This window comes from Diplotaxodon limnothrissa, linkage group LG5, assembly GCF_057381915.1.
Source record: "Diplotaxodon limnothrissa isolate DT_005_m linkage group LG5, D_limnothrissa_male_GT1.1, whole genome shotgun sequence".
Classification (NCBI taxonomy): Eukaryota; Metazoa; Chordata; class Actinopteri; order Cichliformes; family Cichlidae; genus Diplotaxodon; species Diplotaxodon limnothrissa.
This window is the reverse complement of record NC_140600.1, coordinates 17,167,865-17,183,764: the sequence shown is the minus strand read 5'-3', so window position 1 is coordinate 17,183,764 and position 15,900 is coordinate 17,167,865. Positions and strand designations below refer to the sequence as shown.

At 40.6% G+C, this 15,900-nt stretch overlaps 1 protein-coding gene across 1 annotated transcript; it reads left to right on the top strand.

Moving 5' to 3' along the window:
* Positions 1 to 7,328: 7,328 nt before the first annotated feature.
* Positions 7,329 to 8,273, top strand: LOC146631894 (trace amine-associated receptor 1-like). The gene has a single exon (XM_085353982.1). The coding sequence runs from the start codon at positions 7,329 to 7,331 to the stop codon at positions 8,271 to 8,273; it is 945 nt and encodes a 314-aa protein (XP_085210108.1).
* The last annotated feature ends 7,627 nt before the right edge of the window (positions 8,274 to 15,900 follow it).

Sequence of the window (15,900 nt, the reverse complement as noted above, 5' to 3'; positions counted from 1 at the left end):
TAGTGAAGTCCACGATCAGCTCCTTAGTCTTGCTGATGTTTAGGAGGAGGTTATTCTCCTGGCACCAGGTCTCCAGGTTCCTAATCTCCTCCAGGTAGGCCGTCTCGATGTTGTCGGAGATCAGGCCCACAACAGCAGTGTCGTCAGCAAACTTGACAATGGAGGTGGTGTCGGATGTGGCTACACAGTCATAAGTGTACAGTGAGTACAGCAGGGGGCTTAAAACACAGCCCTGAGGCACTCCAGTGCTGAGTGAGATGGAGGGGGAGACTTGTTTTCCCACCCTCACTGATTGGGGTCTGTCTGTGAGGAAGTTGAGGATCCACTGACACAGTGATGAGCTGAGTCCTAGATCCGTCAACTTGGTGAAAAGCTTAGAGGGAATTATCTACAACAGACTTGTAGAAAATCCTGAGCATTGTTCGGCAGATGTTGAAGGACCTCAGTCGCCTCAAAAAATAGAGACTCTGGCCCTTCCTGTAAAGTGCTGTGGTGTTTTTCGCCCAGTCCAGTTTATTGTCAATGTATACTCCAAGGTATTTGTAGTCCTCCACAATGTCAATATTGACCCCCTGGATTGAAACAGGGGTCGAGTGTTTCCTGGTCTTCCTGAAGTCCACGATCAGTTCCTTGGTCTTTGCCACGTTGAGCTGAAGACAATTCTGCTCCCACCACGTGACAAAGGAGTCGACTACAGCCCGGTACTCTGTCTCATCATCTCTGCTGATGCATCCAACCGCTGCAGAGAAAACTTCTGAAGATGGCAGGTCTCTGTGCAGTGGCTGAAATCTGTCGTGTAGAGGGTGAAGAGGAAGGGAGAGAGGACGGCACCAGAAGGGACCGTCCTCTCTCCCTTCCTCTTCATAAAAGCACATTTAAAAACAACACAGGTTGGCCAAAGTGCTGTACATAGTAAAAAAGTAGATTATTGAATGGATCATGTAAAGGCACTTTACCTCATTCTCACATTTACCCATTCACATGCATTCAGACTCTGGTGTCTGACTAAACAATCAGAAACAGACTTCACTAGGTTAGCTTGAGGGCCTGGTATCTTCTAATGCAGTGGTTCCCAAACTTTTTTCAAGGTCCCCCTTTGTTTTACAAGAAAAATCTTCGCAACCCCCCACCACCTAACAATAGTTTGTCCGTGATTTGTACAGGGGGAACAAGTTATGGCAGGATCAGCCTGATATTATTTGTATCCCACTGTAACTTTACTGTATAAACAGCTAACATTCCAAAATGTCAGGAGTAGTTAGTCATTACAGGAAGTGTTTGTGAACTAAAAATCAAGAATGTGGGATTCTGTTTTTGCGTGACGCAGGGGAAACTAATTCTGTCGCAGAGACCTACCTTGGCACTTGTGCAGGTGAAGCCAAAGGGAAGATATGCTTCTTCATATTTTCTAGTATTTGGCTTGAAAGGAAGTTTGTTTGGAAACATATTTGGGAGTCCTTCATCTCTTGCTTTGCATTTGTGTGGGAGACCCGTCAAAAACCTGTCCATTATCCTGTCCAGTGTCCAAGCATTCTTTTGTTTTTATTCATTCCCCGACCCCCCTGCAATGGCTCTGCGCATCTGTCTCCCGAATCCAAACTGGAAGCTGGTTGCACAGAAGAGGGGCCTGAAAACTGAAGGCTCTCCCTCCCATTCTACTTTTAAATACTCTAGGAACAACAAGTAGGCCTGCAGAGCAAGAGCGAAGTGCTCTAATAGGGTGATATGGTACTACAAGGTCATTAAGATAAGATGGGGCCTGATTATTTAAGACCTTGTATGTGAGGAGCAGGATTTTGAATTCAATTCTGGATTTAACAGGAAGCCAATGAAGGGAAGCCAAAACAGGAGAAATATGCTCTCTCTTTCTAGTCCCTGTCAGTACTCTTGCTGCAGCATTTTGGATTAGCTGAAGGCTTTTCAGGGAGTGTTTTTGGACATCCTGATAATAACGAATTGCAGTAGTCCAGCCTGGAAGTAATAAATGGATGAACTAGTTTTTAGCATCACTCTGAGACAGGATATTTCTAACTTTAGAGATGTTGCACAAATGGAAGAAAGCAGTCCTACATATTTGTTTAATATGTGTGTTGAAGGACATATCCGGGTCAAAAATGATTTGAAGGTTCATCACAGCGTTACTGGAGGCCAAGGTAATGCCATCCAGAGTAAGAATCTGGTTAGATACCATATTTCTAGGCTTTTCAGGGCCGAGTACAATAACCTCAGTTTTATCTGAATTAAGAAGCAGAAAGTTAGCGGCCATCCAGGTCTTTATGTCTTTAACACATTCCTGCAGTTTAACTAATTGATGTGTGTTATCTGGCTTCATGGATAGATAGAGCTGGGTGTCATCTGCATAGCAGTGAAAATGTATGCTATGTCTTCTAATGATACTGCGTAGGGGAAGCATGTATAGTGTAAACAGAATTGGTCCTAGCACTGAACCCTGTGGAACTCCATAATTAACCTCAGTGTGTGAAGAGGACTCTCCATTTACATGTACAAATTGTAGTCTATTAGATAGATATGATACATACCTACAGCATGTTCTAATCGCTCTAATAGGATATTATGGTCAACAGTATCGAATGCTGCACGCAGTTCGTGGCCTTGTGTGGGAAGAATATGCAGGCAGTTCCTGGAGGATTAAGGAAGTGACACCACTGACTGCCCTCCACAGTCGGCTGACCAATACAATACCTCTGATGCATTATATTTCAGTCCATCTGATGCTGCCAGGTTTCCCCTCAGAGTGTCCAGGAGCTCAGTTATGCCTTATAAATATATATATGCCTTATACCATAAACACTACTCAGTACCATTTTGAGTCACTGGAATGCCATTTCCAGAAAACAGACTACTGTGCCTCATAATTGGCAGAATCCCTCTGTCCTCGCCGATTGACTTACCACTTTCTGTCTCTCTCTTTCCTAAGCGCTGTACCTCTGTTCTGTCTAATGGCAGTTTGCATAATCTTCACATTGATTTAAGAAAAACAGTATTTCTGGGTGGAACCTCGATTGTCTCCAACAGTGTTTAAAGTCAGCCACTCCCCTGGTAGATTTAGTATTCATAACTGTACAAGAAGTATATCATGACCTTGCTGAGGTATTTAGTAAAGATCTCACCCTCTCACTTACACCACCACTGCTGCTTCCATATGATTGCACAATCATTCTGCTACCAGATGCTCCATTCATCTCAAGCCATCTATATAGTTACATAACCAATTCACTAGAATAGAATAGAATAGAATAGAATAGAATCATCATTTAATTTAAAACACATATACAAACAAACAGTACACAGGTCACAGAACAGAAAAATACACATTTTGTTTTACATATTTACATCAAGGACAATAGTTACCAAAAACAGAGTACTGTACAGTTATTAGAATTAAATAAAATTGAATACAGATAAGAGGCAAACCCAGGTTGTAGTGTGAATCGGTTGATAAAATAGTGCAAGTTACAGTGCTGATGTAAACATCTATGTTTGTTGGGAGCAATTTTGATTGTACAGTACACTAGCCGCTGGAATCATCTGTCACTTAAGACAGTAACACTTCTGTCACTGATTTCTGTGGGATAAACAAAATTACTGTTAAAACTAAATATCCTCTGCCTTTTTTGTCCTCTGCTTTTCAGCTCTTTTAGGGTGCGTCACTGTTCACCAAACCTACCACCTGATAAGAATTAAAGAGAGTGATTAATAGAAAGCAGCCTTTTAGACACATCTGGACCACTTTGAATATTGCCATACTTTTTTTGGCTAATGTCTCCCCAGTTTTCTAACCCCTTTTCAATGACATGCTACATGACTTCATTAATCATTTTGTGCCTGTTTACCTTGATGACATTCGTATTTTCTCAAAGTCTGTCCAGGAGCATAAGTCCGATGTCCTTCTGGTTCACCAGTGTCTTTTGGAAATGCCTCTATGTCACGTTGAGACAGTAAAATTCCTAGGGTTCATTGTGAAAAGGGCAGAGGTGTGGACTCGAGTCACATGACTTGGACTCGAGTCAGACTCGAGTCATTAATTTTATGACTTTAGACTTGACTTGAAAAAATGTTCTAAGACTTGTGACTTGACTTGGACTTTTACACCAATGACTTGGGACTTGAATTGGACTTGAACCGGTTTACTTGAAAAGACTTGATATTTTACCCCAAATATAAAATTTAACAGGCATATTATATAGAGATTGAAAATGTGACGTCATTCACGGGTAGAACCGCAAAGGATTCTGGGAACTCGTGGCAAGCGGTACTAGCGCACGCAGGCTTTCAATTAAAATCAGTTATACAGCGATAAAAAGAAACACAAAAATGGCAAGAAGCCGTTGTATTATTAACTGCAATAGCCGGTCGCATGACAGCCACGGGAAGCCGACAGGTAAAGAGATCGGTTGTTATCGGATTACGTCGTTGAAGAGAAATTGTTCAAGCCATGTTTCCGAAGTAACAAAGACGCGACGGATGGCCTGGATTGCAGCCATTCAAAGATCAAATATAACGTCCCAGAACACTCCGGCTCACATGTTAGTCTGCTCCAAGCATTTACACGAAGGTCAGTGTTTTTTAGTAGTTAATACGTCATTTTTCTTAACATAATTGGTGATATAGGTTACAAGCAAGTCTGGCGCTGAACAGAAATTGTCGCGCTATGCTCCTTTATTTATTGTGCATAAATAGTGAATTGTCCTGACACAATATTGCGTTTCGCTTCTGTTATTATGGTACATTGACAAAAACATATACTTTTATTCACAGGATAAAACAGGTTTTTTGTATCACTAATTGCCCAGTACGATTACAGCATACAATATTATTGTCACTGCTACATTTCTGTGATGGGTACCAGAAATTATTTCCACTACTAATTAATTACCGTTGAGCTCAAAGGTCCTATTAATAAACGGTTAACGAATGTGTATTTATGACGACAATTTGTGAGACTGGTAAACTTATGATACGTACGATGGTCTTTCGTTCTACACGGTGCATTTCAAGGTGCTGTACCCATCCGTCGGTAATCTGTACCTGGGCTTGTTGCAGTGACCTGAAGTTACTAAACTTCATGAGTGTGTGCACTCACTCCAAGAACCGTATAATTATAAATATGCATATAAATATGCTAAGATGATATAGCTGACTTCATCTAACTAGCAAATGTTGTCCAGGCTACGTTGGTGATACAGTTTTTTTTAATGTGTATGATATTTTTGTCATGCGATTTTAAAGCTGGTCCTACAACCGCATCCAAGAATAACATGCAGCTTATCTCAGAACTGTCGGTGAAAATTATTCTTGGAGCTAGGTTTAATTGAGCTGCATTTTAAAGAGGTGCAATTTCACAATTTGTGTATATTTACATTTAGCATATAACTGCAACATTATTTTTTCGTTTGTTTTTTTTTAAAGACTCGAAAGGACTTGAAATTCAAAGTTTCAGACTTGTGACTTGACTCGGACTTTTACACCAGTGACTTGAGACTCGACTCTGACTTGCCTGACATTACTTGAGACTTGACTTGAGACTTGAGGATAAAGACTTGAGACTTACTTGAGACTTGCAAAACAATGACTTGGTCCCACCTCTGGAAAAGGGGAAAAGCGCAGGGCAGATACAGTTAAGGCAAAAGCGATTGTTTATTGGTGATTGGCCAGTACCTCCAGAGAAAGTTGCCTTACCTCTATCCCATCTCACATCTCCAAAGGTCCAATTTAAAGTGAGAATCTTCCAGTGATACAGATTTCTTCTTCTGAGTCTCCCATCTCTTCTTTTTTTCTCCTCTTTTTTGTTCTTAAAGCATAAGCATGTAAGCTTTTAAACTCTCTGATCTTTCAGAGATATGTTTTCCTCCTTTTTCAAATCTGTGAAGGCATGATTACTCCTTTCCCAAGTTGTTGTTGTCTTCCTTTCTGTTTTTTCTTTAGGCCATAAATCCTGCATCCTTTGAAGGTAGGGGTCATGCTCATCATGTCCCCATATCTGAGGTCTTCCATCCTCACCCAGAACTTCTGATAATGTTCCCTGATGAGCTCAGATATTCAGGTTGAGTAGGTTTGACTAACTGAATGAATCATTTCTTTATTCTCAAATATTTACTTCAGGCAGAATAATGATATTAAAATAATGCAGAATTTACTCTGCAGAATACTCTGCAGAATAATCACTGTTCTTATTTATATTCATGTTATAAACATTGGTTTTAACACTTCCTTTCAGATTAAATTACCTTCAGCACAAGAGGTCTATATTCTTTTAAATAATTAATTGGCTCGATTTTAAGTGTTAATCAGTCACTTTAAAAATCTTACCCCCTCCTCGATCTCACTGGACCCCTCTGGAAGAGCATGTAGACCACAGGTGTCGAACTCCAGGCTTCGAGGGCCAGAATCCTACAGGTTTTAGATGTGTCCTTGATCCAACACAGCTGATTTAAATGGCTAAATGACCTCTTTGACATGTATTGAAGTTCTCCAGAGGACTGATAATGAACTAATCATTTGATTCAGGTGTATTGACCCAGGGTGATATCTAAAGCCTGCAGGACACCGGCCCTCGAGGCCTGGAGTTGCCTACCCCTGCTTTAACAAAATCAGCTTGAAGCAGATGGTGAAGCTGTCTCTGCTCAGTTTTATTATCTCATGCTGTAATTGTATTTTGGACTTATTGCCAGAAAGACAGCAGACAGTATGTGTTGGCAGTAAGAAATCACCAAAGCAGGGCTGCACTCTGGGCTGAGTACTTTGTCAACTGCTCTTTACTGTGGTGACAGATTACTGCACTGCCAAATTCAGCACAGATCAGATCAACACGCTTGCTGATGATACAACAATATTAGCACTCATCATCATGGACATGCTTTTCTATAGTGTCTGCAGATGTTGTGCTATCAGTGCTCAGGTGTTAACAAACAATGAAAAAGGTCAACTGTACACTATCACCTTAAAAACAAATTGTTTTTATTAGAAGTGGCCACAAATAGTTATTGCCAGTTCATCTAATTTGGGATGACAATACAAATCATGCATAAACACACATGCAAACTCATCACTACTTGTGATGTCAGCAACGGCCATACGTTTCTCATTTTTAATTGGACAAGTGCATAATGTATTCGTTATTCTAATTAGCTGAGAAATGTTACAGTCATGTGACTGTCATGTTAAAAGTCTCTTAACACACTCCTCATACAGGTATGTAGACAACCTAAAGAATGCATTGGTTGTTTGTTTGTTCATGAGAACAGAGAAAGAAATGTTTTTTTGAATGCTGAAAATTGAAACTTGTTCCAGGGCTGTGACAGGGAGTCATGGAGTTATTCAATGTGACTGTTAATACTGTGAGCTTCCTTCTCTGCGATTCACAAAAGAACAAATTATGTGTGTTATTATATGTTGTCCTCAGCTCATTTATGCTTCTTACAATATGTGGAAATCTTCTTGTGATAATTTCTATAATTTACTTTAGATATCTCCACACTCCTACAAACTACCTTATCCTCTCTATGGCTGTGGCTGATCTACTAATTGGTGCTTTAATATTTCCTTTGAGCATGACAGTGTCTCTAAAGCCATGTTTGTATATATACAGTTTACTGTGCAACTTAAGAAGCACAATGGATGTAACAATGGGTGTATCTTCCTTATTAAATTTGTGCTGTATTTCTGTTGATCGATATTATGCTGTTTGCCACCCTCTGATATATAAAACTAAAATAACTGATTGTGTTGCCATGAAGATGGGCCTTGGAAGTTGGGCTGTTGCTATCTTGTGTGGAATTTTTGTCTTCCTGCTGTTTTTTATTTTAGACGAATGTGACACAAGTTGCGTTTTCGCTCTCATTGCCGCATCAGTGGTAGTATATTATATCCCAACAATAGTTTTACTTTTCATGTACACCAAAATTCTTGTTGTTGCACTGAGGCAGGCACGCAGCATCCATAATACAATTTCTCAGAACACAAAGTCTAAAGCAGTTTCCAGTACGGAGAGAAAGGCCACAAAGACATTAACCATAGTTATTGGAATATTTTTAATTTTTTGGGTTCCTCTTTTTCTTAATTATTCATTTGTTCCTCTGGATAGTTTTATACTTTATGTGCTTCTTGAACCATTTAACTGGTTTGCAGTTTCTAACTCAATGCTCAATCCCTTTATTTATGCTTTCTTTTACACTTGGTTTAGAAGAGCTTTTAAAATGATAATTTCTGGAAAAATATTTCAAGGTGATGTTACTAACATAAAACTACACTGACAGCTATATATATATTATGAATTATATCAATAAGAGTAAATATCACCACAGTTGATCTTCTCTATGTTGTTCATTACAGTTTCAACTATGTAAGTCAACTGTCACTATGCACAGACTGAACTTCCTATGTACAGATTTTATCAGTACACTGTTAATGAGCTTGTTCATGTAATTATCACGTTTCTATAAAATATGAAGATATATTGAATGGCTGTTAAAAGTGAGCATGACACAAATGATCATTCTTCTACTACTACTTCTGTATTGCCCTTATAGAAGACCTTGTTGACAAACAGCATATAATGTTACAATAAACATGTACATAATTGTTATAATAATTCTGTCTCTTTTTTAAAAAAAAATTAAGTGTGTACTGTGTAAATGAAACAAGACAACACAGAGTCCCTAATTAAAGGTGTGAATGACTGTTGAATCCTTATTCCCTAAGCTTGTCTGCGTGTCTGCTTGTCTGTAATTACAGGTGTTTAGTCCACTTCCCTTGTGTGTACTGTGTAAATGAAACACGACAACACAGAATCCCTAATTAAACGTATGAATGACTGTTGAATCTGTATTCCTTAAGCTTGTCTGCTTGTACACAGAGCTAACTTTCTCCCAACCAGCTCTAAGAAAGGTCTAACTTTAGCACTTGGCAAATACATAAGGTAAAGATGTTTGGAGCAGAAAACAATAAAAGAGCAACAACAGTAGTGACATGATATTTTCCCATAATTACTGCCTTAGGATGGTGACATTTTTCATTGCTCACACTAAATTAACCCAAAAAGTCTGTTTTTATTAATTTTTCATTTACAAACATACGTACATACTAGGGGTGCAACGATACACAAAATTCACGGTTCGGTTCGGTTCGATACTTTGGTGTCACGGTTCGATATTTTTTCGATACAAAAAAAATGTTCATGCCTTTTTAATTTGTCATTTATTAAAATTATAAATATATATTTTAACTCAAAAGTACAGTTTTTAAATTTAACCCTAACCCTTGTGCGTGTTTTTTATTTTGACAGCGAATGCGCACCTGCGGACCACTTATGTGCAGCCCTGGTTATTTAGCTCGTCATATTGCAGCCACAGAAATTCTTTTGTCCATGAAACCATAAAGCTGCACTTTCTTTTTGCCTTATAGTCTGATTTGTCATAACTTCTCCGTTTTGTGGTAAGCTTTTCTTTGGCTGTCACTTCTTCACCCTGACCTCTCTTATTTGGCTCAGCAGAACTAAAATATATATCTGTCTGTGAAGGTTCTCAGTCATCTAGGTTATCGTAGTCAAATATATATCCTGCTGCTTTTACACACTCACTCACATAAGCTCAGCGATTCTCTGCGCGATCAACCTCTCACATGTTTAAGCTGCGGGAGATTTCACTTGTCATGTTTGCATAGTAAGCTAACGATTAATAAGACGATGTCAGAGGAATTGGTGCGCAAATTATCATCACTCACAGATCAGTGCTGTCGCCCTCTATACACAGTTCGCGCGATTGCAAAGTGAAAGCAAAAAAACAAGCGCAAATTCAAACGCGATTTCAATATGTCACATATTGACAGTGGCTCACCGATGCCAATGACATAATTACCCAGCTACATTTCCGAAAGAATGCAAAAGCATTGACATATATTTTTCCTTCCTACAATAGCCCGACGGGCAGGGCAGAGATAGATTTTGGTAGCCCGACTGAAAAAATCGCTAGCCCCGGGACATTGGGCTAGCGATATTGCGAGCCCTGTATCTGATTGAGGAATCACTCATCTTTGGAAAAGAGAGTTTATTGCAGAGAAATGTCTCTTTCCAAAATAAAAGCTATACTATCCGCTTCTTCTGGGCTATATTCTCAGCAGCATATTAAACATATAAGGAGAATCATGTGCTAACAGCTGTCTAAATGACTCGGCTAAAGTTAGTAGCATGCTTGCTTGTTTTTTTTCTGCTTCCACTTGTCTTTGCACTAGGATGATGTCGGCGTAAATGTGCAGTCATATTCGTTGTGTTCCCACTAGTGCTTTCAGGTTAATCTCGTTGAAATGACCTTAACGCCACAACACGGCAAATCTCCGTTAACGAGCTACCGCCGATCGCCCCGTGCATGGGGCTAGACGGCCAACACGTTAACGAGCTAACTGCGCTAACACACTAGTTCCCACCCATGTAATTGAGCATTGCATGGCACATCCAACATACTGTTTTACTTTAATCCATGACTCGCTTACCTTCAGGGTCATACGTCACATGAAAACCAAAATAATTCCAAACGCCAGATCTGAATGAGTAGTCGAACGCAGATTCACTGAGCGCTCAACACAGACAGCATCATCAGAAGGAAAGTTGATAAAATAAATTACAAATTTTGTATTGTTCGATACATATGCGTACCGAACCGAAAGCACTGTATCGAACGGTTCAATATCGATACGAATATCGTTGCACCCCTAGTACATACATACACACAGTATATCTCAACAGGAAAACTAAATATATATTGAACATGGGAACAACTTTTTTTCAGGCGACACATAACACACGTGTTCCCATCAAAGAAACTGAATCATGAATCTGAACAGCAACACTGAGATAAAATATGTTTATGCCACCCACAAAAAAGCTTTTTCATTTCACTGTCTTAAAAGTGGGAGTATAAATGCAGTAAACCTTTTCCCCTCTTTCACTCTCTTATTCCCTCTTCTTGTGTGTGAGAGAATGTGTGCGTGTGCATCAGGTTTGCTTTGTGTTCCAAAGTTGAGTATTTCTGCTATTCTCTCTGCACCTGAGTGTGACACATTATCACACACCTGCATGTTGTTGGGCCAGTTAAGGTCTGACTACAAGAGAGGGAGTTTCTCCTCAGCCAATAACATATCATTGGCCTCTTAAAGCAAGCTAGGTTCCCGCACATTGGAGACTTAAAGAATCGGTGTAAGTGTGTTTCTTTGGCCCTTTTTTCTCCTCTGTTCAGAATGCCGATAACACAAGGTGGGAGAGCTGAAACTGGACCTTCACTGAAGGTCCAGTTTCAGGTCACTGAAGGAAATTGCTCGTTGAGATGGCTTGCCAACCACTAGTGAAGAAATACTATTGAACTGTGTTATTATAATGAATTCCCTTTCAATCCATTATACTCTTACTAGATCATACTGGTAACATGATGTTTACAGAGACCCATCAAACTTACTCTATGTTAACATTAGGCCTCACATAACATTCACTATAACACAAATAAAAGGAGGGACAAATACTGTTTTATGCTATATTTTGTTCGTGTCTCTTCTGTCATTGTGGCTCAGTAGTGAGTAGTGGTGCAACAGATCACTGTTGACCCGTGATCCGAACCGATCCCTCTCCATGGTTCGGTACGTACATGATCCGAAGATTCGAAAAAGAAAATAAAAGTTTCACTGCACAAGTTTCATGCGCAATCTGCGCATGGTCAGTCTTTCAAGCAATAGTCATGGCCAGCGCTAGCGGTCCAACTGAAGGAGCAGAGGACCTCCAGAAACCTCCAGCATCACTTAAATCTCATGTGTGGGAGCATTTTGGCTTCCCCGTTAAATATGTAGATGGGTAAAGGGTGGTGGATAAAACACAACAACAGCAACAAACTTTATTTATATAGCACATTTAAAACCAGTGGTGTACCAAAGTGCTTAACATGCAAGAGAGTAGGATGAAGTAACAGGGAAGGATGAGGGCTATGGGGCAAGGTACCAAAACATGCTAGCAGGCTGAATGGCATTAAAACACAAAAGCAAAAGAATTGCTAAAAGCATAAAAGGAAACTAAGTGTAAAGGATAAAACAGTCAAAATTTTTTAAAATGATTAAAAGTAATTAAGAATAAGCCAAAGATAAGAATAAGCATTAAGCTAACTGACAAGCAGGCGTTAACTGGTAGAAAAGGCCAGGCTAAATAAGTGGTTTTTAACCGCGATTTGAAGAAATGGATGGAATCAGACTCGCGTATAGCGATGAGGAGGTTATTCCATAAATCAGGTGCTGCCACGGCAAACGCGCGGTCACCTCTAGTCTTTAACCGGGATCTCGGGAGTACCAGGAGTGACTGGGAAGATGATCTTAGTGCTCTAGTAGGGGTGTATAATCTAAGTAGCTCAATGAGGTAGCTTGGCGCTATATTGTTAATAATTCGGAAGGTAAGCAGCAGGATTTTGAATTGAATGCGATACTTAATGGGAAGCCAATGCAGGTCAGCAAGGACAGGGGTAATAGAGACATGGCGCCCACTACCAGTAATGAGACGAGCAGCCGCATTCTGAACAATTTGGAGTCTATGGAGGACAGGAGAGTTAAGACCGAAGTAAAGTGAGTTGCAATAATCCAACCTAGATGTCACAAAGGCGTGGATAAGCTTTCCAAGGTCCCTATGCGGAACATAATGTCTGGCCTTGCTAATAAGACGCAATTGATGGAAGCAAGATTTAACAACAGAAGACACTTGTTTGTCGAACTTAAAAGAGCTGTCCAAGAATACACCCAGGTCACTAACAGTGTCGGTGAGGAAACTGTTAAAGGAACCGAGGGCGTCACGGAGTTGGCCACGGGGGACTCTGCTGTCAAACACGATAATTTCAGTTTTCCTGTCATTTAGAATAAGAGAATTACCTGCGAGCCAATTTTTGACCTCACGCATACACTCGCGAAAGCCGTACAAAGACATAGCAGGATCATCAGTTAGTTCGAAATACATCTGTATGTCGTCAGCATAACAATGATGTGTAATGTTATACTTCTCAAAGATTGCGCCTCATATACAGTGAGAAGAGCAGGGGGCCAAGGACAGATCCTTGAGGCACGCTGCAGGAGACAGGTGCAGCAGAGGATAAATAAGGGCCAAAATTGATCGAGAAGGACCTATTAGAAAGGTATGACTTAACCAATCAAGGGCGGCACCTCCAATGCCAACTGTGTGTTCAAGCCTCGCTAATAGGATGTTATGATCTACCAGCCGAGGATAGATCTAGTAGGACCAAGACTGAAGAGCGTCCAGAGTCAGCAATCAGAAGGAGATCATTGAGGACTCTGAGCAAGGCCGTTTCAGTACTATAACAGGGTTTGTAAACAGACTGAAATTTATCATAAATGGCATTCAGATCCAAATACGGCTGGAGTTGTGAAAGAACGATCCTCTCCAGTATTTTGGACAGGAATGGAAGGTTAGAGATTGGCCTATAGTTTCCAAGATCGCTATGATCAAGGTTCCTTTTTTTAAGAACGGGCTGGACAACAGCATGTTTGAAGGCTAAAGGAACAGAGCCTGCAAGTAGGGATATATTCATTAGAGATAGGATGCTGAGTCCAATTACGCTGAAGCAATCCTTAACTATACGAGATGGAAGGATATCATAAGCAGGAGAGGTGTCCTTTGATTGGTCAATAAGTCGCTTGAGAGTATGGAGTGACACCGGCTCAAACTGTTGAAATGATAATGAACAACCAGGGGTGGGAGTAAAACTCGGCACCGAAGGGAGCGAGAACTTAAGATGTAGAATTTTATGAATAAAATGAGTTAAAATATTTTCACAGAGAGCAGGAGAGCACGCCAGTGGCATTTCAGGACAGGGGTTAACCAATGAACTGAAAACATTAAAGAGGGATTGAGGGTTGTGACCATGAGTAAGAATAATTTTAGATAGGAAGGCAGCTTTAGCCATTTTAGCAGCAAGTTGAATTGCAACCGGCGGGCACGCAGGATATCATAAGAAACCTGGAGTCTATCTTTCTTTCATCTTCTCTCATCCCGGCGGCACACACGTTGCAAGGCACGTGTAGAATCGTTTAGCCAGCATCGGGAAAAGGATCTAGGGTGCTTCATTTTAACAGGGGCAACAGTATTGAGGATGGAGGAGCATGTGGAAAAAAAGGTACTAGCAAAGTCATCAATCGTGGAAGATAGGGAACAGTCAGGAATGGAGGAGGCAAGTTTCGGAAAAGACGTTGAAAAATTCTCCACAGTTCCAGAATTAATTATACGTGTAGGGTGTAGGAAAGACTCAGGGTGAAGTTCAGAAGTACATAAGTTAACATCAAAGATAACAGGAAAGTGATCAGAAATCCCAACATTGCTTATATCCTTAATGCTAATGTCCAAGCCATATGAAAAAAACAGATCGAGAGTATGGCCCCTAGCATGGGTTGGTTGATTACTGGACAAGATTAAAAGAGTCTGTTAATGCAAGGAAATCTTTGGCTAACGGATCGTCATTACAGCAGATATGAATGTTAAGATCACCAACAATAAGCACACAGTCATATTTAAAAATAACTGAACCAAGAAGGTCAGCAAATTCGTGAATAAAAGTCTTATTATATTTATGTGGCCGGTAAACCACAACAAACAGAGAAGTTCGCGAGGCGGTCATCTCCAGAAGTTGAGCCTCGTAGCTGAGGTAGGAAGGACAGGGTAGCTGTTGGACTTTGTATTTACATTTAGAGACTGAGGGTAAGCTACCGCCTCGGAGAGCTAAAAAACACACAGTCCGGGGGGAGAAGCTCAGAAAAGGGAAGCAACTCACCAGGGCGAATCCAGGTCTCTGTCAAAAAGAGAGCATCAAGGCTCGTGGCGGAGAAAAAGTCTACACATGGTTGGACCTCCAGGGCAACGGAAAACTACGTGACCGTGACCGCTCATTACATCACAGCCGAGTGGGAGATACGAAGCCCTGTACTGCAGACATGCCCCCTCTATAAGAGTCACACGGGTACAAATCTGGCGCACTTACTGACGGAAGCGATGGCAGAGTTGAGGATAGAGAGGCCCAATACCAATATCCCAGTCACAACAGATAATGCTAAAAACCAAATAAATGCCGTGAACGAGGCAGGACTGGGCCCACAGATAGGGTGCTTTGCACATGCAATTAATTTAGCATCCCAAAAGGGAAAGTGAGTAAGATGGACCGCCTCCTTGGGAGGATAAGGAAGGTGGATTCCTACTTGCACCAAAGTTCAACAGCTGCTCATGTGCTTAAGAGCAAGCAAGATATGCTACAACTGCCTACTAATAAACTCATACATGATGTCCCAACAAGGTGGAACTCCACTTATGATTAGGGATGGGTATCGTTTAGGTTTTATCCGATACCGGTGCCAAACTTTTGAAACGGTGCCGGTGCTTAAACGGTGCTCAAACCGGTGCTTAAAGAATGGAGAACACAAAATTGGTCCAAAAACCTCTCATGTTCAGCTGTTTTTTTGTAAAAAGATAACAATGTTAGCATTCTCTGCAGCTATAGGGGATTTATGGCATCACTCTTGGCTGGAAGCAGAGCTTAATCAATGGAAAAAACACAAACTTTGTCCAAAAACCTCTCATGTTTAACTGTTTCCCACTTTTTCTTTGGTCATTTTAGCCTTTTTGGCCAGGGTGAAGAGAGTACCTGCCATCAAGCAAGAAGACAGCCGCATGTAGCTATGATGATGTTTGCTAGTTCACCTTACATGCACTAATGTAATAACGAGGTTAGCCTACTCAACGTAAATTACACACGAACAACATTAAGCTACTCACGCAGAGAAGAACGGCAGCTGCTGCCATCATCATCACCTTTGACAGTATCACAGTATCACCTTAAAGCACTTGTTGCAGGCTGCTGA